Consider the following 25,982-nt stretch of genomic DNA (forward strand, 5'->3'; position numbering starts at 1 on the left):
AATTTTCATTGGTTAAGCCCCCAGGTCTGTGGTATTTTGTTAGGGCAGCCCTAGCATATAATTACAGGTGGTATCTGTTCACCTCTGGGTTAACCTGCTGTCTCTGCTTGGCTTTCTCAGATCTTTTATGGGGCCAATTTCTTATATTAAATTCCTTATTTGAAATACAGACATTGAAAAAAGTATATGGTGATTTTTCTTTTTGGTACTTCATTAAGAAACATTCTTTTTGTAAACTAATGTCAAGAGCTGTTTAAGGAAAACAAAATGCTCACCATTGAAAACTGAACAATCTTACTTATAATGCTGATTTTTTTTTTTTTCCGCTTCTTACCCTCATGGGTCTCAAATTTTCTTTTCTCAACTTACATTTAGACCTCTGCCAATTGTTTCCTCAGAAACAGTAGTTAGGTGGCCTCTTCCCTGGCTGTCTAAGCCGCTTGGGCTTAGTCCTTACCCTTGTTTGGCAGGGCCCAGTAAACGCTGCTGAAGGGAGTAAGATATAGGCAGCTATCAGAGACCTTATCATGAGTGAACCTTAAGCCTTGTTAAATGAGATACATGTTGCCACAATCTTGCCCACTCATGTACTTGGATAACTCCTACCAGTTCCTTTAGGATTTCCCTCTGGTATTGTATTCTCTAGAAATCTTCTCTTCCTATCTCTTCCCCCAAAGACAGGGATCCCAGGGTATGGATTCTGAGAAGGAGTCTTATTGGCGAGCGCCCTTGGGAGCGCCACCCGTGAAGGAGTGAGGACTACTGACGGGGCAGAGGGAGAAGTCGAACAGCACTGCGGTTGCACAAGCACCGTCAACTAACCCCCTCGGCCATGACAGCGCAGGAGGTCCACTGTGGGCCACCGAATGTGAGCTGTACCCCCTGGGAGGACGCGTGACCTCAGGTAAGGCAGTCTCCTTAGCAGAGGGCAGAGGGACAGGGCTGTGAGCTGTCGGCAGGCAAGGCTTCTAGCAGCTTCTAGGTGCTGAAGGGGAGTGAGGGTGGCACACCATCGTGTCCACTAGGATTGGTCTGGTGAAAGTTCTCAGGGACTCAGGGTGTACCTCATAGCATCTTGGGATACTGCATTTACATGTCCGCCTGAGACTGTGGGCTCTTTGGGACCAGGTGAATCTTATTACATCATTCGTTGTATCTCCATCACCCAGGAAAAACACGGTACACAGCAGGCACCTGATGAATGTTGCATTTAGTGGGGGAAAGATGTTTACTTGTTTTACCTAGTAATTGTGGTAGTCAGGGAAGTTAATGTGTCATGCTCTCCTTTGAAGACTGGCTTTAAAATATCTTATTTTTAATTCCATTCTGGAGAGGCTTATGGGACTCAGACTCTAGAGTATGAAAATCCTGGAGGACACATTTTGGGCAAAGCAGGAAGCCTGTAAGTGTGCCTGGTGAACTCATCATAAACAGGAACAGAGAGACACATGTTGAGAAAGACATGCCCAGGAACACTGGGCAGGAATGGCCAAATGCTCTCTGGGCATTGTTTTCCCTCCAGCCATTCTGTCTTCATAGACATGACTCAGAGGTTGGCATTCAGTGCAAGCTTTTGTTTAGTTGCCCCTGCTTCCAGCAGGCTCCAAAGTCAATAGGCCATGGACTCCCCACCAGAGTCAGGTAAGAAAAAGGGTTGAAAGGCAGCAACATCAACAGGAAATAAAACATTTTTATTGAATATCTGTGTAATATGGTAAGTCATTTTTAACAACAATCAGAAAACTCCTGTGGAATTCACTACACGAAATGAAACAAAATTTCAACTACCTCATCAAAAATGAAGGTAAAATACAGCTAAGGAGTTGACTCGCGGGCCACGAGCCATATGGCAGAAGAAAACACCCCAACATTTCTACAAGATACAGAGAATACCCACACAGAGAAGCACTCAAGCAGGCAGTAAATATACACAAAGGCAACTAGGATCTTTCTAGAGCATCAGATTCTAATACTTTACACAGCTTTGTCAGAAAGGTACATGTGGCTTATTGGAAGATGAATCTTGGTCTTAAAGCAGGTTCGGTCACTCACTTGTGACAGGTGGCGTAGTACCAACTAATTCTATCGTGACAATATCCCATGTCTGGCAGTGTTGCAAGAGAATGCGTTAATCGTGCTTTAATGCAAGAAATGATGTGTATTCGGCAGCTCGAACCTGCTTGTTTCAAAATGTTTGTTTCAGCGCGAACAACTTAAAACTGAAATATGGTGAAATCAAATGTCAGTTTCTGGTATTCAAGGAATTTTTTAAAAAAGTCAATCAACTCCCTCTCTTTGGTAGGGTCTGATCTTTTAAGTTGGAAGGAGTCTCATTTGAATCTTCTGTTCAAACTGGTATTTAATCTCACATCGTGACTTGTGCATTTTCTATTATCTACCTTTTGAAAAAAGTATGGACCATCCATGGAAGAGGGAGATGTTATTCTCCCTTTGTCCTCTAGGTCTATCCCAGTTCTAAGGAGTTTGCTACGACTGGGCTGAAAGGCCAAAGGGCTTGCCTCTTCTTTGATGAGGAAAGAACAAGACAGGAATTGTAGTTTTATCAGGAAACAGCCAACCCCATGTTTGAAGCTTCCCATCAGCCCTTTTTGAATTCTCTTTGCAGTTGTAAAAGCCATGGTGCGATATCTGAAAGTCTGAACGTGAGGCTAATGCTTAGTTTTCCTTCATTTTGTTTTGGTATTTTTGGAGACAAAACTTTCACTTCAGAGCATCACTACTCTCTGTGGCCTGCGAGTGAAAAGGGTCACAGAGGTGAGTGGGAGAAAAGGCTACATGCAGTGTGAGATCACGGGCTGCCTTTCGGCAAAGCGGTGGTCTAACATAGTGGCGAAAAATATGGAATATTGCACAGTGCTTGACGAAATGCTGTGTGTTCCACCCCATGCTTTGTATCTTTCTTGTCCTATGCATAGCTTTTCAGTGCTGAATTGGTCCTTTGTAATGAGAACGGTTTGTGCTACACACACCTTGGGCAGTGCAGTAGGAGGGAATGGCAGTATTGTTACAATATCACTACGGAATAGATTGAGTGCTATCCACTGAGGAAACTACATTACGTGTCTAAGCACACAGGGCAGTCACAGTGTTACACAGAGCAGTCCTTTTAGACTCTTATGGAATGACTAGTAGCTTTGTAATAGTGCCAATTACTACATAATAACACTGAAAACATTTAAAAACTCCTCCTAAATCAAGCATCTAGTATACATAAGAGGTTGCTTCAGTTTTCTAGAACTTGTTCTTGGTTTTGTTTCACCTTTTTTTAAAGGACAAATTAAAACTTATTTATGTAAAAAGAGCATATAAAAAGATCACTAGCTGTCTGTTTTGGCTTAATGGAAGTGCATTCAGAACTATGGCTAATTGTTTTATTTTTTCCTCTTTTGATGGGATTACAATACCGTCTGCTTACCACAAAGTAATTTTGTGTCATAAGCACAGATTGCTGTGTTAAAAATATTCTGCATTCCTTCTAATCTGGTTTTGTATAATAAAATATTTTGTTACAAAGTCTGATGTGCAAACCTTTTGAAGTTATAGTAGGTGTGAAATCTGGAACAGAATTCACAGGATGCACATTTTGTATAAAGGTGTTAACGGAGAGCTACTTTTTTCTTTTTAAATAGTCAGGCAGTATTTCAGAAATGCTGACTTCTTCTCCCCTCAGCTTTTTTCCCACCCACCCCATCCCCAAACAAATGCACGCGTACACACACACACACACACACACACACACACACAGAACACCATCGTGTCATTACTCTATATGCAGTAACGTGAAATCATTGACCCCTGTTCAGTTGCTTCCTCGAATGTAAGAGTGAAGCATGACTTGAGCTCTGTAGATACGTACAGACAGATGCTGTTCTGGTTTGTGGCTCTACTTCCTGGAGGTCAGGCTGGATGCTGCTCAGATCATGCTAATTTGCCTGTGAAGAAATTCTACAAAATTGGATTCATCCACCAAATATGTGGTGTCAGCGTATCTTGGTGCTCATATGATTCAACAGAAAGCTCAGGTTTAAGTTGTCCTTTAAGATGTCAGTTTCACTGTACTAGTGCCTTACAAGTTGATATTTTTGCTGGAATGCAGACGATACTATATTTACCATATAATATATTATCAGCTCTCCTATGTCTCAGTCAATTTACATAGTTTAAAATAGAACATCTTATTAAAAACATCTAGATATACACAGATTAGGAAACGCTTACAACATACAAATACACAAACTAGAAATAAATCTTTAGCATACTGGTATATACAACGGTGTGATACAATAAATAATTTCAGTCATGCTCTATCTACACATCATATTGCTTAAAAGAAGAGTAGATTTGGAGAGCAGTGGTATGACGAAGGGCTTAGGGGCTCTCTACGTTTAAATCTGTGCAAATTAAAACAGGATTTGAAGTACCACTGAATTGTGTTAGGAATGCATGGCTGGAAAAATGAAAGGACCCATATTACTGAGGTATTTACAGATACTGGCTAAAGAGCACTACGTGGGCAAATGCAGAAAGGCTTCTTCTTCCCTTTACTTCTTGACGGCCAGCATGGCGTCAACTTCCTCCTCTACCTGTAGGGTGTGCCATTGGGCAATGGGTCGCCTGGGGTTGGCCAGCATATCTGACCAATGTCGCAGCTCCGCCCCGGTGCTATTGTAGCCCACAAAGACTTTGCCGATGGCATCGTTCTTGCCAATCTTGTCATAGTCCAAAACAGTTACCACCACTTGCACTTTCTGAAAGAGGACACAAAATAAACATTAATCATCCGGCTCTAGAGATAAAGCCCTACTACCAAGCTTCCTTGCGATCAAAGCAGTTGGAAATAAGAAGACCCAATCTCCAAACACCAGGACAAGGAGGAAAATGACCTGAACATGAAAACCCGAGTCCAGTCCCTGCCATTATTACATCATCATCATCTCCTTCGGCATCTTCAAAATACTCAGTAAATGTTAATTTTGGCACAATTCTAAGTCTTTCATGTGAACTACTCAGTTACAATAGATCCTGTTAACATTGACATGATAGAAGATGCTGAAGCTCAGAGAAGTTAAATCACGTGCCTGAAGTCATGTAAGAAATGAGTGGTTTGGTTTCGGGAGTCCATGTTATAAAATACCATGCCCGGCTGCCCATGTCAACTTGTATTCATTTTTTTTTTTTTTAAGTCTTTATTGAATTTGTTACAGTATTGCTTCTGTTTTGGTTTTTTTTGGCCGCAAGGCATGTGGGATTGTAGCTCCCCGACCAGGGATCGAACCCGCACCTCCTGCATTGGAAGGCAAAGTCTTAACCACTGGACCACCAGGGAAGTCCCCTGTATTCACCTTTAAATCCAGTTGTTTCCACTGTTTCATCAGCAAAATTTCTGGCGTTAGTACTCAGATCATTTTTGGTTTTTTGGTTACAATTTTCAAGGCAACCATGTACTGCAATCCTATTTCAGGTGGGAAGAGCCAGCATAGTTTTACATAAAACTAATATAGAATTTCAGCTAATCACATGATTATTGTGAGTGTAAAGTGTGACAACAGAGTGAAAGTCTTAAAAAAGTAGTAATTAACTAAAGATAATTTTTCTCATTCATATATTCTCTCAATAAGCATTTATTAAGTAACTGTGTATCCAGCATTGACATCAACTGGAATAACCCTTTAGGCCACACAAGATTTACTCCAGTGATTCCATTAGGTTGTGAGGGTTTATTTAATGCCTTACTTTTTTGAACTGGTGAAAGCAAACCCATACCATTTTGACACAAAAGAAACACTTTTTAAAAGTATGTTGTAGTTCTTCCTAAGTAATGAATTGGCTTAGTCAAAATAGGCAATGGCTCCAATCTAGAAACCAAGGGAAAAGATAAAGGGAAAATTTAGAATAAAGTAGAATGTGTAGCATTTGGTGGCCAGAGGCGAAAGAAGCAGAAAACGTAATGATGGAAGCCAGGGCCAGATGAAGATCCTGCTCAGTTGTGGCCCTTTACTGGGCTTTGTACTCTGAGGACTGCATTATTGGACGAATGTGCTGAGAGAGGTCACCAACATACAGCTTCAGATCAGAGAAAATGATCACTTCTGAAAGTGGAATTTAGAATGTCAAATGCAACACATGGGCAGTAAAGGAAACAAATTTCCATCTTCCCTTGTGCAGCCTTGGATTGATTCCATTATCAAGGGAATTACCGATTCACTGGATGGCATTCGAAGCCAAGAACAGAATCACCTTGGTTCTGAGCACCTTTCCCAAGCGAATTCATCTGGATGCAGTCATATTGCAAGGAATGAGGGACAGGGACAGTAGGCTCGTCACGCACAAAAGTAACAAGGATTTTGGAGGTTGGAGTGAATAGTTAGAGTGAATTTTGATTCTTTCACCTAGGAATGTATTGATTAGTAGCAATCAAGACAAAATATCCTTATAAGGGCCTTGGGTTAATTTTTTCAGCTGCATATGTAGTCTATACATTTTTTGGTGGGGGGTGGTTTGCAACCTTTTCATATGCTTTTGGAAATCAGCATATTTTGCTTCTCTCAATGTATTTCATATGGATAGAGACAGATAGAAATACAGACAATCGTATAACCTCAGGGTAAATAAAACCTAAGCCCCCCCCGCAAAAAAACCTAAGCCCCTATTATAGCATGTTAAATGCTCAATTATTTTCTCTAGGGAAATGCAAAGACTAGGATAGCAGCCTATTGGGGAAAAGAAGAAAGAAAAGAACAAATTGACTTTACGAGCGGTGAAGAAGGGATGCAGTCAAAGGCATACTCATTATTTCCATGCCTCATGGACTCTGTATTGGGCTGAGGTTCTCTCTGTCCTGACAAAATGTTATCTTCTCTGAAAGGCTGCCCCAGAAACCCAGCATACATCTTGTTTTTAATGTGCTTCATTTTCAATATATTTGCATTTGCTGGAATTTATAGTTGAAAAGGGACATGTATTTTTTTTTTTAAAGGTATAGAATTGTAGCTCAAAGGAGAAGATATACAATAGGATTTTTCATCTCAATGTCCTGCCTCATATTGTTTTGTGGAATTAAAACACAAAATGCCAGGAGGTGTTAGTTTCCATAGGAATAATGTCTCAGAACTCAAAAAAGAGTTCACTGAATAAATATTGCAAAATAAATTGTTGGAGAAATTGGATGTCTTAAGTTGTCAGTGGGTCCAAAGCAGTGAGCTCACTGGTTCAGGCTAGTAAACAAGTGACTGGGGACAGGGAATCAGTGTCTTCTGCAATGTCATTTACTTATATAACAGCTATTGAAAGTAAATAAGTATGTACAATCGGCTGCCATGTGAAAATGTATATAAGAAAGGTTATATAAAAACCATGAACTAATGTGAGGATGGCAGGATTACTGATGATTTTAAAAACTGCCTTATATTATACAGTAGCTACTAGCCACATGTAGCTGTTTAAATTTAAATAAATTAAAATTAAAGTTCCTTGTTTATATTAGCGGCTGAGGTGCTCATGACCTACCTATGGCTGGTGGCTACCCTATTGGACAATACCGATGAATTTCCATCCTTGCAGAGTTCTATTGGAAAGTGCTGATTTACATATTGTTTTAATCTTATTGTTAGATCCATTTTCCAATACATAAAATGTTAATTTGAATAAAAGACAACAATAGCATCGTGAGTAAGAATGATGGGAAACATTTACTGAGCGTTTGTATGTACTTAGCACCGTTCCAAATGCTTTTACATGCATGGTCTCACTTTGACATGGATTCTGTTATTATTCCTATTTTATATATGAGACAATTCTAAGCCTCAGTTCCCTTATATGTATATAAAATTGGGGTAATAATGGTACCTTGCTTATAAGGTTATTGTAAGGATTCAATGAGATTTTGCAGGTAAAGTGCTTACCTTGGGCCTAGGTACGAAATAAATATACAATAAATGCAGCTATTATATTAGCTTTCTTCATGGAATAAAGGTGTGATTCATTCCTAAGGTACTGTATTTTAAGACTAGGTTAAAAATAAAAATATGCAAACGAAGAATATTTGCTGCATTTTGTTATTCTGGACCATTAGAAGGTTCCATGCTGTAGTTTTGATGCCTACCCTTCATCTCTCCTTCAAGTTATGAGCAAACTTCTATAGGACTGAAAAGATAGACCCACATCAATTTTTTTATAAAGTGTAAAAATAGTGTTGCTTTAAGAAATTTGACTCTCTGATACCCATTAAAGATTAGCAAGAATAGGGCTTCCCTGGTAGCGCAGTGGTTGGGAATCTGCCTGCCAATGGAAATCCGCCTGCCAATGCAGGGGACACGGTTTCGAGCCCTGGTTCGGGAAGTTCCCACATGCCGCGGGGCAACTAAGTCCGCGAGCCACAACTACTGAAGCCCATGCTCCGCAAAAAGAGAAGCCACTGCAATGAGAAGCCCGAGCACTGCAAGGAAGAGTAGCCCCCGCCCTCGGCAACTGGAGAAAGCCCACGCACAGCAACGAAGACCCAACACAGCCGTAAATAAATAAATAAATATTTTAAAAAAGAAGAAAGATTAGCAAGAATAGCCTATAATTAATGGATGCGAACTTTGGATCCAAGAGCCTAACTATGAATATGACGTAAGAAAACCTAAAAATATTTAAGAATGACTAAATAATAAGATCATATGCTATCACTGTGTCTACATGTAGCATCCTATTTTGAACATGTTAACCACAAGGTCTTTTAATAGGATAATTCCTATCATAACAAATATTATCTAGCAAATTAAGGTTCTGTCTTTACAAAAATAACCATCCATTCCAACTCAGAAACAGGAAGCTGAATTTAAACAATGAAAAATACAACTTAGCCTAATTTTTCTACTGTTAATTATTTTTTAATAGTGAAAGATTAAAGATGCTGCATATTTAGCATCAACCAAAATATTTCCTTTATCACTACATTTTTTTTTTTTTTTTTGCTACAAAGAGGTGATAATGAGAATTACATATTGTGGCCTGGGAGTGAAGAGTGAAAGCTTATTTCCTCTCGACCTTTTAACCTTTGTGGATGTACTTTTTGAATTAGGAGAGCGGTTCTGTCGATGTCCTTTTTCCTACTTTATTTCTGCTCAACAGAATGACAGCTGTTTTTGGCTGATGAATCAGCACATCCTGTGCTGTATATTTTATCATTTCCCTCTTGATGTACTTTGAGCATTAAATGTGCATGGAATGAGAATAGCAGTTCTAATGGAGGCATATGCACTGATAATTCACAAGATCTGTGTGTTTAATTTATGTGATCTGAAGAAATGAAATTGAATGGGAAGAAAAAATACGTTTGACATTACCTGGATTTGCTCGAAGGGTACTTCAAAGCTGAATGACTCATTGTAGTAGGGGTTAAGGGTGTTCTTTTTAATCGTTGTCTTTTTCTTCTTCAGCCTCTTGCCATTCTGCATCAAATGAATCTTCACATAAGGGTCTGAAAAACAGAAACAAAACCTTTAGGAAATCAGAGACACATATTTTTATATTATAACTTAGCTTATAAAAAGTCCAAGTATTCCTGACAGGAAAATAATTGTGTAGCATGTAGTTAGTATTTTTTTTTAAATTTCAAGCGTTTTTTTATTGAAAGATTTTATGTAACCTATGGGCCATGTTTTTTTGCCATGATATCTCAATATTTATGGTTGGATTTAGGAGATGAGAGGATTGGTGTGCTGGTAAACCAGCTTTTTGGGAAAAAAAAGTCTTGACCTGTAGCATTTGCTAATGTCCATGGTATAAATACTCTCAGCATGGCTGATTTCAAGCTAACAGTTTAACAATTGGCTCACTAAATTCCTGAAAATTTAACAATTGGCTCTTGTGAGCTGGCAAAGAACTGGCTTCAGGATACCACTGCATGGGAATTAAAACTCTTGACAGAGAGAGGACAAAGGAGGCATTTCATTCTTTCATTTATTCATTTGCTCAAACAATATTAGTTAAGCCCTAGGAGTATAGCTGTGAACAAATCAGACCATCCCTGTTTTCAGGATGGAACTTCAGACTTGTGGGGGAAATAGACAATAAGCTTGTAAAGAAAAGAAATACATATGAAATTCTAAGTTGAGAAGAGTGCTCTGGAAGGAAAGGGCAGAGAGATGTATGATAGAGACACCCAGAGGTATGGTGAGTCTAAGGGAAGAATGGAATTCTTATACTTAGATCACTCAGGTAAGGCCTTTCTGCAGAGGTAACATTTAAAGTAAGATGTGCATATTGAAGGGTGACAAGAGGCCAAGAGAGGCCACATGTCTGAGTGTGTGTGTGTGTGTGTGTGAGTGTGTGTGTGCGTGTGTGTGTGTGTGTGTGTGTGTGTGTATGAGACAGAGAGAAAGAGAGATAACCAGGATCTGTGCCAGAACATTTCTAGGTAGAGAAGAGCTTCAAGGATTCAGGGAAAAGAGAATAAGCTGGTAGCACACACAGAGGTAATGAGAAAAGGAGCAGAAAGATTCCCTTAGCAGTTTCCTCAAAGCCTCATTAGGTAAAGTAATAAGTAAGTCACTGGAGGGGAAAGACGATTCTCATTACTAACAGATCAATGACCTCCCTTCAGGTTATTAAGAACCAGTACCCAGGTTTGATAGTAAAATCTACTGTTTTCTTCAACATTTTTCCATCGGATATGTAATACATGTTTATTATAGAAAAAATATCAGGAAGCAATGATAAACAAAAAGAGGAAGAAATTTAAAATCATCCATGATTTTACTCCCCTAAAATAACCACTGCCAAGCCTTCCAAAATTACTTTCCTTTCTTTCAGAATGTGTAGAGCTGGGAGAAACTTTACAGATAATCTAGTTTAATGCCCACATATTGTACTTTTAGAAGATAAAACTGCAGACCAGCAAAGGCGGTTTTTATCTCCCTCTTCCTATCCCCTAGTAGAACATAACTCCTGAAGGACAGAAACTTTGTCTGTCATATTCACTAACTGAATTTACTAAACAGTACCTGGCAGTACACAATTTTTGTTGACTGAATCAGAGGAACTTGTTTAGGGCTGGCCTCATAATCTGGGTCTCCTTATTCTTAGTCCTGTCTTCTTCCCACTGCCCCAAAGCCCACATTACTTGAATATGTGTTGTTTGGGGTTTTTGTTTTTAATGTTACATCCAGTCAAGGGGCTCGTAATGAAGATTTTCATCAAAATGAAGAATATCTTTAAAAGCCAGACCAAGTGATGAGAAACCAAGCCTATCAACTACATAGTTGATCAGTTAAAAAAATGCACTGTAAATAATTGCAAATGAAGGGGAAAAAAGGCCCTTTTTACTGATAATCCATCTTGCTGTTCACAGGCAACTCTGATTTTTGGTTCAGAGACCTTGTCTGCTTACGAAGCTCTCTGGGTCCTCCATCCCTGCCCCTTGCACTTTTACAAAGATGGTCAAGTCTCCAGTTGCTCCTTGGCACTGACAAAATACCCAAATACTAAATACTCACAAATCAATGTTTATGGCTCCTGTGTTCATGTGTTGAAACTTCATCAACTTAACTAAGGCACAGGGTTTTGCAAGAGAAGCACGGTGACTATTCATTTAACACAGTATATGACAAGAAATTTCCTTGTGCATCTGCCATGTGAGCAAGCAAATTAAAAACCCAACAAGATAATTTCAGATTTCGACATGAACTCTGATGTGATGTGATCAATGCCTGGGGGAGAACAAGGTAATTTAGAAAAACTGATCAACAAGGTTCTCACCGAGGAGGCCAGGTTTGAGCTAAAAACCGAATTACAGGAAGGAGTGAGTCATTGGTAGATGTGGTGGAAGCTTGAACCAGTCAGAAGGAGCAGCACATGCAAAGCCCTAAGGTGCTTGTCCTTCTGTGTGTCTACGGAACAAGAAGGCAAGGTGGGGAGAGGTAGGCAGTGAGGTCAGAGAGGTAACACTGCTGGCCTCCCACTTTCAAAAGCAGAATCTGCCACTTCTGACCATGATTCGGAGATATTCTATAATTTCATGATACTTACAAGAGGGGACAGGGGGCTGGAAAAGGAGCAGGTATGGGGCTGCTATGAATGGGAAGAGTTAGTCTTTGCTTTTGCAGATCCATCCTGATACAGGTACCAAAGCAAAATTGGTCTTAATTCCCGTCTTAATCATAACCAAGACTGACAGTAACTTAGAGCTTATTCTTTCCTTTTCCTCCCCATATTTATTGAGATGTAATTGACATGTAACATTGTGTAAATTTAAGATGTACAGTGTGATGATTTGATATACATATATATGTGAAGTAATGACCACCACAAGGTTAGTTAACACATTGATCACCTCACATAATTATAGTATTTTTGTGTGTACAGTGAGAACATTTAAGCTCTACTCTCTTAGCAACTTTCAAGTATACAACACAGCACTGTCACCATGCTGTACATTAGATCCCCAGAGCTTATTCATCTTATAACTAGAAGTTTGTGTCCCTTGATCAATGTCTCCTCATTTCCCTCACTCCTCAGCCCCTGGCAACCACTATTCTACGCTCTTTTTCTATGAGTTTGGATAGATTCTACGTCCACATATAAGAGAGATAATGCAGTATTTGTCTTTCTCTGTCTGACTTATTTCACTTAGTATAACACCCTCAAGGTCCATCCATGATGTCAAAAATGGCAGATTTCCTTCTTTTTTGGTGGCTGAATAATAATCTATTTTATATATACCACACTTCCATTATCCATTTATCTGTTGATGAACACTTAGGTTGTTTCCATGTCTTGCCAATTGTGAATAATGCTGCAACGGACACATGGGAATGCAGATATCTTTTTGAGATAGTGATTTCATTTACTTCTGATGCATACCCAGGAGTGGAACTGCTGGATTATATGGTATCTCTACTTTTAATTTTTTTGAGGAACCTCCATACTGTTTTCCATACTGGCTGCACCAATTTATGTTCCCACCAACAGTGCACGAGGGTACCCTGTTCTCCACATCTTGCAAGCACTTGTTATCTCTTGTCTTGTTGATAATAGCCATTCTAGTAGGTTTGAGGTGATATCTCATTATGGCTTTGATTTGTATTTCCCTGATTATTAGTGATATTGGAACATCTTTTCATGTACCTGTTGGCCATTTATGTATCTTCTCTGAAAAAATATCATTCATAACTTCTGCCCATTTTTAATGGATTTTTAAATTTTTATTTTTATTTTTTGCTGTTGAGATATATGAGTTTCTTATATATTTTGGATATTAACCCCTTATCCAATATATGGTTTGCAAATATTTTCTCCCACTCCACAGGTTGTCAGATGTCTTACTCTTTTTCAACTTTTGTGCCTGGATAAGTCTTGACTGTCTAAGCCTGATAGGTTATGTACCCAAGGTGGTCACATCTGAGCATCTTCTTGGTTCAGCCATCCAGAGTCTTACACTGTGTCTCCATTTTCTCCAGTCTTCTCCATTTTCATCTACTCTTTGACTGGCTTGATTTCCTAAGTGTCCTCTGGTTGAGTCTTGCGCTGAATTCTGGTCCCTTTGGAGATGGCCCTAATCCCTTGATTAGTTCATTAGTAACTTCTTTGGGGATCTAGACCTGGCTCCTGTCTCCCTAACTATGGCTGAGTCTTCTAAATGGAAACATACCCACCTAACTATGAGATACCCATCATGCTTTAAGTACACACACGTTTTTTATAGTAAGGATCGCCTCTCCTGCAGAGTAAGACCCTGTATAATTAAATTTGTTCTGTTTTAGGGGCTGTTCCGCAAAGCAAATCCTTGTCAATTCAGAGTTTCTTAGTGACTTAGAAATCCTGATCATTGCATAATAAGACATAATTTTATGGAAATGATAAATAGGCTGTAATGAGACTTCCTAATGTTGTTGCTTTTCCTGAGTACAACTGCTGGACACCATGCATGGCATTCAAACATCTGTTAGGTTTTTGTAAACATGTAAATAGCATGGGGAAATATGCAAGCTACAAAGTTGGGCTACTGTCCTCAGGGACTCCGTACCTCTTTGGCTGCACTGCTTTATTCTGTCCCCAAAACAAGCACTCATGGAACCTTTCATCATCTAAATACTGACAACCCTTCTTCAACACCATTTAGATAATCCCTGTTGCCACTGAAACAGGTGCAAGACTTGGGACAGTTTGCTTCTTTTATTTGTTTAATTTATCTTAAAAAAGGTTAGCGTCTTTTTGTTTTTCAAACTGTGGTAGAAAGGAAGGGCTCTTTTCCGATGTCCATCTAGTCTCTAATAGTATATGAGTGTAACTTTTCAATTCTGGAAAATGATGGACTGGCACCAGAAAGAAGGTTCTTTATTCCCAATAATAAGCTACAGGTACAAAGAGTGCAGATTCATTGCCTCATTTTGGATGATTTTTAGGTCTATCATTTGGTTTTGTTGTCACTGTGGTACTGCTACCTTCACTCACCATTTGTCGGCTCTCTTTTTGTCTGAAGCCAGCCTAACTGAACTTCATCTCCTTTCTGTCATAATAGCTGTTATGACTTGGTGGTATTTTAGGACACTGTAATGAAGTCACCCTCAAACTTTTATATGCTGACAAGCCTCTTTAATAGACAACATTTTTTTTTTGTCCCTAACGTTCACAATTATGGGAGGCAGAAAAACAGCTCTCTCAAAAGATGTCCACATCTTAACCCTCGGAATTTGTGAATATGTTACCTTATATAGCAAAAGGGACTTCGCAAATGTAATTAAGGTTAAGGATCTTGAGATGAGGGGATTACCTAAGAGGGCAAAATCTAATCACATGGGTCCTTAAAAACAGAGAACCTTTCCTGACTGTGGTCAGAAAGAGATGTGACAATAGAAGAAGGGTAAGAGACAAGCTACACTACTGGCTTTTAAGATGGCTACACTGCCACAGAATGCAGTTGGCCTCTAAAAGTTGGAAAAGGCAATGGATTCTCGCCTGGATCCTCCAGGAAGGAACACGACCCTTCCGATACCTTGATTTTAGCCCAGTGACACCTGTGTAAGACTTCTATAGAATTATAAGATAATAAACATGTATTGTTTTTAAAATTAAGTTTTTGATTGTTTAGCATGGCAGCAGCAAAAAACTAATACAACAACCAAAGCTGAAGAGATGATTCTATTGTTTATCTAGCAAGGTTTGATGATGAAAGTCAAGTTTAAATAGGTCTAGAAAAACAATCTTTTGGGAAAAAATTGGTATTTTTTCCCAATCTTCTAAAAATTATTACATTGTTCCTCAAAACAAAATCCTTCAAAAAAGTATTTTTTAATTCAAAAAAGTTGACACAGAGCGTGCAATCAGAAGATAAGAGTTACGTACAGATGTTTCAGGATCCGTGGTAAGATTAGTCAAAATGGATGAAACCTTAGCTGAGAATAATTTTTACAGTCAGATCCATTACAAGGTTTAATATAATAATGTTCCTTTATGTTTGTAGAGTACTTTAAGATCATATACATATGTGTAAGGTATATATATATATATGTAAATTATATCATCTCCTTTAATCGTTACAACAATTCCAGTGAGGGAACTGGGGCTTGGAAAGGCTAATTTTTTTCCCCAAGAACTCAAACCAAGGTCCTATGACTCTGAACCTACTGCTCTTTGTGATACGTTGAAGAAATAATTTAGTATAGTGTTTATAAGTATAGACTCTGGAGCCAGATTAACTTGAACCTCAGCTGTACTGCTAGCTGTGTGGTTTGGGCAAGTTATTTAAGCTCTGTGTGCCACAGTTCCTTCACCTTAAAGTGGTGAGAATGATAACATCTTGCTCAGAGAGTTGCGAAGATTAAATTGCGTTTCTACGGGGAAGGTGCTTCAAAATGTGCCCGGAACATATTGTTATTAATGATCAATGTTTATTATTGTGTCATGAAAGGGCTGAGATCTAAGTCAGCATCTACGTGTCAGACTCTCCCCCAACTCACGTTGCAGAACTGGTGCCCACCATTAGCAAATGGGAGGAAGTCATTCCATTGGCTGCAGGAATAAGCCAAATTGCCCCAAATGTCAGATTTACTTCTGGAAAGAAGCAAACCCATGCTAAGCAACTGGTTCATTAATGAAGAATTTCATCATGTATGGTATGAAAGAGAAGGGAAGGGTTTCTTTCATTTCTACCTGTATAAGTGGTCTCGAGGTGTGAGGTGGGAAACTAACTCAGCATCCTGTATAGTTTCCTCTTGTTCCTGAAGTCAAGACATCAGATTACACAGAGCTGAAAAGTTAATCTGGAGAGTTCTAAGTGGACTCTTATTACTGAGGCTCTAGGGTAGTGTGAGTCAAAACTATGATTTATGGAGATTTCTTTCCAGATATTGAGGCCAGCTAATGTGGATATACTTGGATATTATGTATGTAGTATCTACTTTCCTGATGCTGCTCAAAATGAGGAAACAGAAAAGGAGGCCCTCAGCTTTGAGATTTATTGTCGTTGTTGGGAATATAGTAATGCCTATTGGTTGCTGGAGGGAGGTAGTATCTATACCTCCTCCCTTTTTCTGTTAATTCCTTTCTATCGTGAAAAAAATTTATAGTCTGGTTTCTTCCTTCTGCTTCCACCTAGCCTTAGAACTCCTCCTTTCTTTTTTCCCACTCTTTCCAATCCAGAGCGAGGGATAGGAATCATTGTGTTAAAGCTACAGTGAGATGATTTGCTAAGTCACTTTTTACACCTCACCTCCTGGGCAGTGGAGGCTAGGGAGCACTGACTTTGCCATGTGAAAGGAGTGCAGAGGATCCTAGGTTGGCAGCCAAATGAATACTTTGGTCTCAGTGCCCATATTCAGGGATGAGGATGTAGACTGCCTTTGACTGGTTAGGTGATTGCTTGTTCAGCTCCAGCTTATGAGCAATTCTGAAGGTGAAAGCGCCATTTTCTGCCAGTTGGGCAGCCTCTTCTGAATATAATTCGTGGGGTGGACAGACTATGGTCTGGTGCCAATCTTTTTCTTTCATTTGGTCCCTATTCAGGCATTAATTTTGAGTGGAAGACCTCTCACACACACACACACACACACACACACACACACACACACACACACACACACATATATATATATTTTTTATTTATTTATTTTTGCGGTACGTGGGCCTCTCACTGCTGTGGCCTCTCCCGTTGCGGAGCACAGGCTCCGGACGCGCAAGTCTCAGCAGCCATGTCTCACGGGCCCAGCCGCTCCGCGGCATGCGGGATCTTCCCGGACCGGGGCACGAACCTGTGTCCCCTGCATTGGCAGGCGGACTCTCAACCACTGCGCCACCAGGGAAGCCCTCACATATATTTTTCACATTAAGTGGTAGGAGTTTTCTTTCTGAAGGATTTCTTCCCACAACCAATTCCTAGTAGTCTGATCTGGCCCTGATGCTCCAATATTTAGCTCTAGCTACCACCTATACATAGTCCTTTAGGCATTGCATCCCATCCCACTCATCTCCATCTGATCTGCCCTGGATGCACTGAATCCGCCATCCTCTTTTGGTCAGGGAGTAAGGAGAGTGATGACACATATATGCCCCTATTTTCTTGCTTTTCCAGACTTCTCCACCTTCCACCTTGCTGTACAAAGGCTTGGTTGATTTGATGGCTTTGTCTATGGAAGGGATGGAAATGGGGAGGTTGGGTATGGCAATCAAAAGAGGGTGGAGTCTTATAAGAAGAGACATAAGAGAGATGATCTTTCTCTCTGCCATGTGAAGATACAATGAGGAGAGTTGTAAACGAGGAAGAGAGCCTTCCCTAATAACCCAACCATGCTGTTACCCTGATCTCTGACTTTCAGCCTCCAGAACTGAGAGAAATAAATGTTTGTTATTTACGCCACCCAGTCTGTGGTATTCTGTTATAGCAGAGCCCTACCTGTCTATCTATCTATGTATCTCCAGACTAAGATAGCTCTCTTCCCACTAAACTCCCCCTTGGTCCCCTCTTTTTCTCTCTGACCATTACTGATACTTCTTTATTTTCTCCTCTCCCTTCATCTGCCCCAAGACTCTCAAGTGTAATCACATTTGATATTATTTTAGCACACATTTAATAGGATTTTTCTCTACACTACTTTTCTCAGACACCCTGCAGTACAACCTTATGATTTCAATATTACTGCCACCTCAGTTAAACAGCTTCTGGCCACAGAGTCTGGCACTGGAATGTAATGTTTTCACCAACACTGGTGTCCCTGGCACAGTTTCAACATGTAGAGATACATTCCCAAAAAAGGACATAGAGTAACCTTGGAGGAAGACTTTGGAACTAAGTATGAAATTCAGTAAGTTGTTTTCCTTCAATTATAGGGACACCATGTTGGGTGAGCTTTGCAGAAACGTAAGTGCAGCCCACACGCTGTACTATAAGGCCATAACTATAACTCCCTCGGCTCTTTTATCCTTGGGACAGAAACCTACTGAGCTCATTACCTCCGCTGTCGGCCTGTTCTTGTGTCATGAGTCCAGCCTGATTTGGGGCCATCTTTGATTCCTCCCTTTCCACCTCCCATGAAGAGTGAGTCACCACATCCTGCCAGCTTCCCTTCACCTTGTCACACTTGTTGGTTCTCTCTAACTTGTCGCCACATCTCGAGATCAGAAATCCAATCTCTCTTGCTACCATGCCATCAACATCAAACTAGTCTTCCTATAATTGCTAAAATGACATTTGATCACACCAGCTCCCTCATTAAAAACCTTTAATGACTTGCCAACGTAAAAAATCTCCAAACTCTACCATAGCATTCACAGCCCATCCTAACTTCCTCATCTCATTTCCACAAACCCTGTGCTCCACTCCTGGTCGATACTCACTCGTCCTCACAGAGAACTGAATGCCCCGTCTTTGAACTGCCTGTCCTTTAGCCTGAGATGCTTTCTTTTCCCATTGTAAATGTGATTTAAAAGTCACCTCGTCCCTGAAGATTTTACTGATGATTTTCTCAGTCAGAACCTTCAGACAAACCTTTGTCTGCCCTGCAGCATTTTCTTTTGTACTATTGCAAAGCATACATCTCTTTCTTTTCTGGTATTGGAGGACTTCTCTGGTTATCTAATAACATAAAAACAATATTCTTGTGGGAAAATGTGTTTTGAATTCAGAACTATTGGCTTCAGGATGAACTCTGGGAAGACTATCTCCTTGTAACAAGGGGGATCCTTCCATTACTATTCCATACTCTACTTTAATACCCAAGAACATTGTCACCCCCTTCTTCCCTTAGGCAGTTCTAATGTCCAATTATGCTAACTTCATAGAAATAGAATTGCAAAACAGCTGGCTGTAAGCAATGATCCTTTTGTGTGAGATATAAAGAGGCCACTAAAGGCTTTTTGTATTTACAATGAGAACTAGAAAGCAGCAGTTCAAAGCCGAATAATGCAAGATGCCTGCAGTTTTCATCTTGACAATTTTGCATAATTATACTGTCTTCTTTCTTAACTACCACAGTGACCGTGGGCCCTTGTAACCATGGCCTTTCCATTTCAACCAAAGACTTGTTATGAAACAGCCTCATTTCAGTTGTTTTGTTCAATCCCTTCTGAGCCAGTAACCAGCTTCTGAGTAACTTTAGGTATCATTCCTTTCACCTTCCCGCTCCCCCACCCCGCCCACCCCATGGATAATGTTCAGTAAATTTCAACTTATCGTGTTGGAAGAGGAAAGTAGCAGTTTTATCAAGTAAGGTCCCAAATTTCAAGTGACTGAAAACTCATTTCAGTCCACCACATATGGTGGAAAAGTCCAGAAGTAGGGCTGTGTGGCAAAGATTAATTGTCCCCTAAAATCCTTTTCTCCCCTCTTTTTATTTTTAAAAGATGTATAAAATTTATTTATTGTTTTTGGCTGGGCGGTGCAGCTTGAGGGATGTTAGTTCCCCCACCAGGGATTGAACCCGGGCCCTCAGCAGTGGGAGCATGGAGTCCTAACCACTGGACTGCCAGGGAATTCTCTCCCCTCCTTTTTTTTTTTTTAGCAATGAAACTCCTAAGTTTTACCTGGGCACCATTTCATCCAGCTAGAAATATTTCTCCCAGACTCTCTTACAACTCAGTATGGCCAAATAAGTAACTTTGGCTATTGGAAGTGAATGGAAGTGTTGTGTGTGAACTCCATAGCATATCTTTAAAACAGTGGCTCTCAATGGAGGGGCTGTTTCATCCCCCAGACATTTTGCAATGTCTGGGGAGATTTTTGACTGTCATAACTTGGGGAGGTGATATGGGCCTTAAGTGGGTAGAGGCCAGGGATTCTGCTAAACATCCTACAATGTATAGGACAGCTCTTAACAGTAAAGAATCATCACCTCCAAAATATCAATAGAGCTAAAATTGGTAAATCCTACCTTAAAATAAGCTTCACGCCCTCCACTTTTCATTTCTTTTTCTTGCAGCTGAAACATGGACGATATGGGAGGGCAGTGAACCAGCTTTTACCTTGCAACATGAAGTCAGTACTCCAGGGGAACAGGACAACAAGGTAGGAAGATCTTGGGTTCCTAAATGACCTCACAGCCCCAAACTGCCTACCAATCTTGCCCACCCACCCACCTATGGACATGAGGGAGATAAAGAATTTCAAACATCAGTTGTATCTTTCGGAGCCTCTTTGTTACAGCAGTTCAATCTGCTCCCTATTTAATACAGAGTCAACAATATCATGGTCCCAGGTTTGCCTGTGTCTCTACTGTTTTCTACAGAGTCCTCTGCAAATTCCACACGGTGGCCTCCCCAAGATATCCTAGGCTTTTCTCTTAAGGATGTAGATGACTGTACCAGCTTCAAGTCTCATATCATCACACTATACCATCCAAAGGAAAGAGAATCTATATAGAATTCCCAGGAAAAGTCCCAAGTTCACTCTGATTGGACAAACATAGATGAAATGTCAACCCTATATTAATCCCTGTGTTGAAGATGATGTGATGAGCTAAGACTGGCTTAGTCCCGGGTCATGTGCCCATCCCCAAACCAATCAGGAGTGCCAGGAATCCTACCTTTGGAGTTGGGTGTAGGTGCAACTCTAGCCTAAGTACAAGGCTAAGAATAGAAGAATATGGTAGTTCCTCAAACAGGAATTAGAAGGCCCTTACCAAGAATGCTGGGAATAGAAGTTGGGAGGCAACCAATCAATGTTTATAGAGTTTCTCAACCTAGGGTCTTGAGGATTCCATCTCTGTCTAAACTTGAAAGTGTGCATGCAGTTATTTTCAGAGAGCCATTCCTTTCCACTTGAGATCAAATTCCTAGGAATGAGCCATTAAGCGCTTGTAAAAAGTGGTCCATGACATGAAACTTACTTTTTTTCCTAGAGGAATGCAGAAAAGTATATGTTTGTATATCTTACAGTAGACAGATAAATCTAATTATCATTGAATTAAACTGCCATATCAGTATTACAAAAAAAAAGTGGTCTAGCAGTAGCAGAGACAGCAGAGTTAAAACATGACAGATTTAGGATTTAGAGTTTCCTTGCCAACTGCGGCTTTTTCTTGTACACTGACGGAGTATTTCATCAGTAAGCCAATCATTAAACAGTATACAAATAAATAGTAATAGGGTTCACAGAGCAGACAATTTCCATTTCCATCACTGGCAGTTACAACATTTACTTGCGGGGGTCTTTATAAATAATTTACAAGTACTTAGAGAAGACTACATTGGAGAACTTATGTGTCTTTATAGTTGAAAATGCTCCCTGTAATGTTATAGTAAGGATGCAGCATTAAAAATATATTCCGGGAAAATTTTCCTCTGAGCCCACAATTTAAAAATGAATTTACATTAGTTAAGTTCAGTGTTTGCTAGAAGAAAACAACATGACACAAGTGACTGCCACGGAGAAAAGCAACCTCATTGTAGTGAGACATTATAAAATAGCAAAGGCTGATTTAGCTCATTAATGGCGGCAGAGTGCTTTGATGAGACAAATACATAAGCGCAAAATGCTATTGTTATGAATTAAGTGGAAAGCATTTTTGGTCGTGGTAGAGGAAGCCACTGAATTCCAACAGTCATTTTTGTTGTTGCCAAAGTGGACTGTACGTGACCGCCAGCCTCTTGACTAAAAGTGTGGGAATGCATGAACAAAACCTGTGGAGTAGGACTACAGCCAAGAAAGATTTTCCAGATGTGGTGCGTTTATGGGCAAGTAAAAGAACAGTGTGAGGGTTTGAGCTCCACCCTTGGTAGAGGAAGGGGTTCACTATGTTTGCAAAACCCAAATCTTTCCTTTTCAGTATTGAAGGTGAAATTCTTCATCGTAATTCAACCCTCTTCTTCCTGAACTTTGGAAAATCTTTTGGGAAGGGCAAACACATGAGACTAGGAACCGTAGTAATTATGTTTGATTCTTTCTGGATGACTACAAAGAGTTTCATGGAATGACCATGTATAAACTGTTTGTATGAGCTGATAGGAAAAACAAAAACAGTCCAAGGATTCAGCAAAGCAAACAAAATTGCAAACAGCAAATTTGACTTTTTTCTTTTTCTTTTTTTGGACATTTGGGCTTAGCCTCTTATTTATGCCAGATGAAAGATCACTAGTAAGATACTTTCTTCCTTTCTTTCTTTCCTCCTTTTTTTTTTCTTTTTTTTTTTAACAATTATTAGACATTTCTACTTGATGAGATAACATTGGTAACTGGATAATATTGCTGGGATTTTTTTTTTTTTTTTTTTTTGCGGTACACGGGCCTCTCACTGTTGTGGCCTCTCCCGTTGCGGAGCACAGGCTCCGGACACACAGGCTCAGCGGCCATGGCTCACGGGCGCAGCCACTCCGCGGCATGTGGGATCTTCCCGGACCAGGGCACGAACCCGTATCCCCTGCATCGGCAGGCGGACTCTCAACCACTGCGCCACCAGGGAAGCCCCCATTGCTGGGATTTTTAAGCACATGTAATATGGCAATAAATGGATGCTACTCCTTATCCACATAGAGAAGGTTTCCAGGCAGTTCAGCCTGAGTTCAAAACAAAAACAATGTGAGAACAGAGATGCTCTTACACTTAATATGACTGAACAGGGTTTGTGCTCTGTGGTGGGGTTACTTCCGCTTCACCCAGTTCTCACATTGGTTCAGCCAGAATGGATTTCACTCTCATTAACTCCCTATTCCTTGCATGTACTTGCTTTAAAATATCTATGTGTCTTCTAGACATTTTGCAGTCCAAATATTAGAAAGTTTATGGACTGAGCCTGTCTAAGGATAATGGAGGGAGAGATTTGGAAATGTTTCCATAGGGAGTGGAGGAATCTCTCTCCATGTCCTCACTTTGAATTGCTTCTAGAACTTGTCAAGTGCCTGGGTCTGTCTCCTAGGGAGTGGGGGAAGGCCCCTACATTTTCTTCGTTGGAAATGTCTCACTGCTTCTTTCTCTGCTTGAGAAAGGAGATGAATTCATGATCTCAGGAAGGTTTCTTTTTCCTTTTTGTCCCCCTCCTGCCTTTAAGTGACATTGTTAAGCATGCCGACCTGGAATAGGATGAACAAAGTGGCTTTCATTTTTCTTCTACAAAGGAGATAATGGTTTTTAAGACTCAGAATACTGCTGATGATAACTCATACTTTCCACCTTTGGTTTGAGATTTTACAGTATGAATAATGCATGCCCTATTTTAAAAAGACACAAAACTTTGAACACCATGGTTGGCTTGTTATTAAGTTTCTTTATGTAAATATTGATTTCCTTTATCCTTCTAGAGAGGTATTTTATTTTGGTTCATTGATGGCCAAATATGGTTCTATTTTATAAAGCTGTGAAACTCTGTTCGAAATCAGCTGGTGCTCTGCATGTCAGGAAGATAGGTAGCTTTGCAGGAGAGATCAACTTCTACCTTGGTAATCTGGTTTTCTTACAATACTGTAAGGAGAAAATAAAAATAAACTATGACTTCAATATTATACTGCATATAGGAAAATAACAAGGAGTACTATAATTCTGTGGTGATTTTACGCTTTTTATGAAGCAAATTTGTGATGAAAGTCTAGCACAGCATATCAGTATTTCAGATCTCAGTAAAAACTCACAATAATGTTATTGTACATACTGATTTCTATGGAATTGACAGCACCTAAGATTCTTCATCCCTAAATCTGGGAGAAGTGAGAGTTGGGGTGTTAGAGTTAGTCAAATTCTTTATATAGAATATTTGGTTTCTATGGATCAGTTAATTCTTTGCAAGATTCCAGAGCCACACACTAAATAGCCACGGAGATGGCCCAGAGGTATAAATGTTAGGGCTGCTCTTATTTTCCCCACATTTGACATTTTCTTTTTAATTTGTTTACTCTTTTTATATATATATAAATTTATTTATTTTATTTATTTTATTTTTGGCTGCATTGGGTCTTGGTTGCTGTGCGCTGGCTTCCTCTAGTTGTGGCGAGCGGGGCCTGCTCTTCATTGTGGTGTGCGGGCTTCTCATTGCGGGGGCTTCTCTTGCTGCGGAGCACAGGTGCTAGGCGCACGGGCTTCAGTAGTTGTGGTGCATGGGTTCAGTAGTTGTGGCTCGCGGGCTCTAGAGTGCAGGCTCAGTAGTCATGGCATGTGGGCTTAGTTGCTCCACGGCATGTGGGATCTTCCTGGACCAGGGCTCGAACTCGTGTCCCCTGCACTGGCAGGCGGATTCTTAACCACCGCACCACCAGGGATGTCCCTGACATTTTCTTGAATCATAGATATTCTACAGGCTGACATCTTTTACTTTGATGACTTTTGGTTTAATATAACTTAAGTGGTTATTCCACTTTTCTTGATATTATTCCTTAGTTCTGTGGTACAGAATTCACTCATTGATGCATCCATTCATTTATTCATTCACCTGCTCAGTCTCTCATTTACTGAGTGCCTATTATGTGCCAGGCATTTATCTTTTAGCCAGTGTCCCATTCAATCTTGTACCCTCATGCTTGACACAGAGCCTGGCACATGGTAGAATCCAGTAAATATTTGCTAAATGATTGCATCAGTCAGTGAGGTATAAATATCTGTTGAGCAAACTCTTAGGGAAGAGAGTGAGGGGATACAGAAAACTATAGAACCCAGTTTGTTCTTCAAAGAGCTCACATTTGGCTGGGAGGAGAAGGCAGAAATTCCTGAAAAGTTAAGTTTAAATCAACTCACATCTTTTGTATTAGGAAAGAAAGCGTAAGACAGCGTATGTTTTCTTGCTAAATGATTTGTATGGCAATGACAGTGAGAGGAATTTGGAGCAGATGGACACCCTTCACTCGGTTGGAAACGCTTAGTTTGAATTCAAGGCTCTACACTTAGGGAGTCCAGATGAATGTCACAAAGAGAGAAGTAACCTTTTGTTAGTTCTAAACAAGACCAGCTCTTATGTCCTCTTTTCATTCCACCTCCACATATAGATGTACAATTTCACAAAACACCATACAGTGACATTTGGATGGTGTTTTTGCTTGTGTAGAGAAGAAAAGAGGTCACTAGATGGATTGCCTTTCTTTGAACTTGTGTTTTTTCCCTTGGCCTTATCCAGCCTTCCCAAGCATAATGGAATTTCATGGTTGCCCTAAAGTGATTTTCATAAATAGGCAACCCATACATCTTAAGGCGGTTTAAATGAAATGGAATTTTGTGTGGTATGCAGGATTTTATAAATAATAGGATACATATATACCTGCCTGTAACATTTGCAGGGCCCAGGTTAAAACTTCAAATGCAAGTTCATATACCATACGTCTAAATTGTTAAATGTTATAAACTAAAACACAAACTGTTAAAATATGTAGTTTCTATTCTCATACCTTAACACATAATAACCGGGAAGTCCAGCTTTAAATCAAGAGTTCTCAGACTCCTTGGGGTTCAGCAATGGAAACGGCCCCCTTTTTCTCCTCGCTAAACTCCCACGCACACCATAAGAAGTTTCACATACACCCATGGGGACACCCCAGCCTGCATGTGTCCAAAAACTGCTCTTTAGCCATGGGGT

The 25,982-nt window shown here is 40.0% G+C and overlaps 1 protein-coding gene and 1 long non-coding RNA gene across 3 annotated transcripts in view; both read right to left on the reverse strand.

Moving 5' to 3' along the window:
- Positions 1 to 1,672: 1,672 nt before the first annotated feature.
- On the reverse strand, positions 1,673 to 3,366 carry LOC136131574 (uncharacterized). Its single transcript, XR_010656353.1, has 2 exons — positions 2,492 to 3,366; positions 1,673 to 2,399 (listed from the first exon to the last, which is right to left on the reverse strand). It is a non-coding gene; the product is annotated as an uncharacterized lncRNA (long non-coding RNA).
- A 258-nt stretch (positions 3,367 to 3,624) lies between these two features.
- The window catches only part of SYT1 (synaptotagmin 1), a 546,324-nt gene continuing 523,966 nt past the window's right edge, over positions 3,625 to 25,982 (reverse strand). Inside the window, exons 9-10 of one of the 2 annotated variants that reach the window (XM_065886932.1) lie at positions 9,351 to 9,484; positions 3,625 to 4,769 (exon numbers count right to left, since the gene is read on the reverse strand). In XM_065886932.1, the coding sequence (XP_065743004.1) occupies positions 4,563 to 4,769; positions 9,351 to 9,484 (341 nt within the window). In that variant the 3' untranslated portion in view covers positions 3,625 to 4,562. The remainder of the gene's footprint in view (positions 4,770 to 9,350; positions 9,485 to 25,982) is intronic. The other variant, XM_065886933.1, reaches the window with a different exon arrangement.

This window comes from Phocoena phocoena, chromosome 11 (assembly GCF_963924675.1).
Source record: "Phocoena phocoena chromosome 11, mPhoPho1.1, whole genome shotgun sequence".
NCBI classification, from domain to species: Eukaryota; Metazoa; Chordata; class Mammalia; order Artiodactyla; family Phocoenidae; genus Phocoena; species Phocoena phocoena.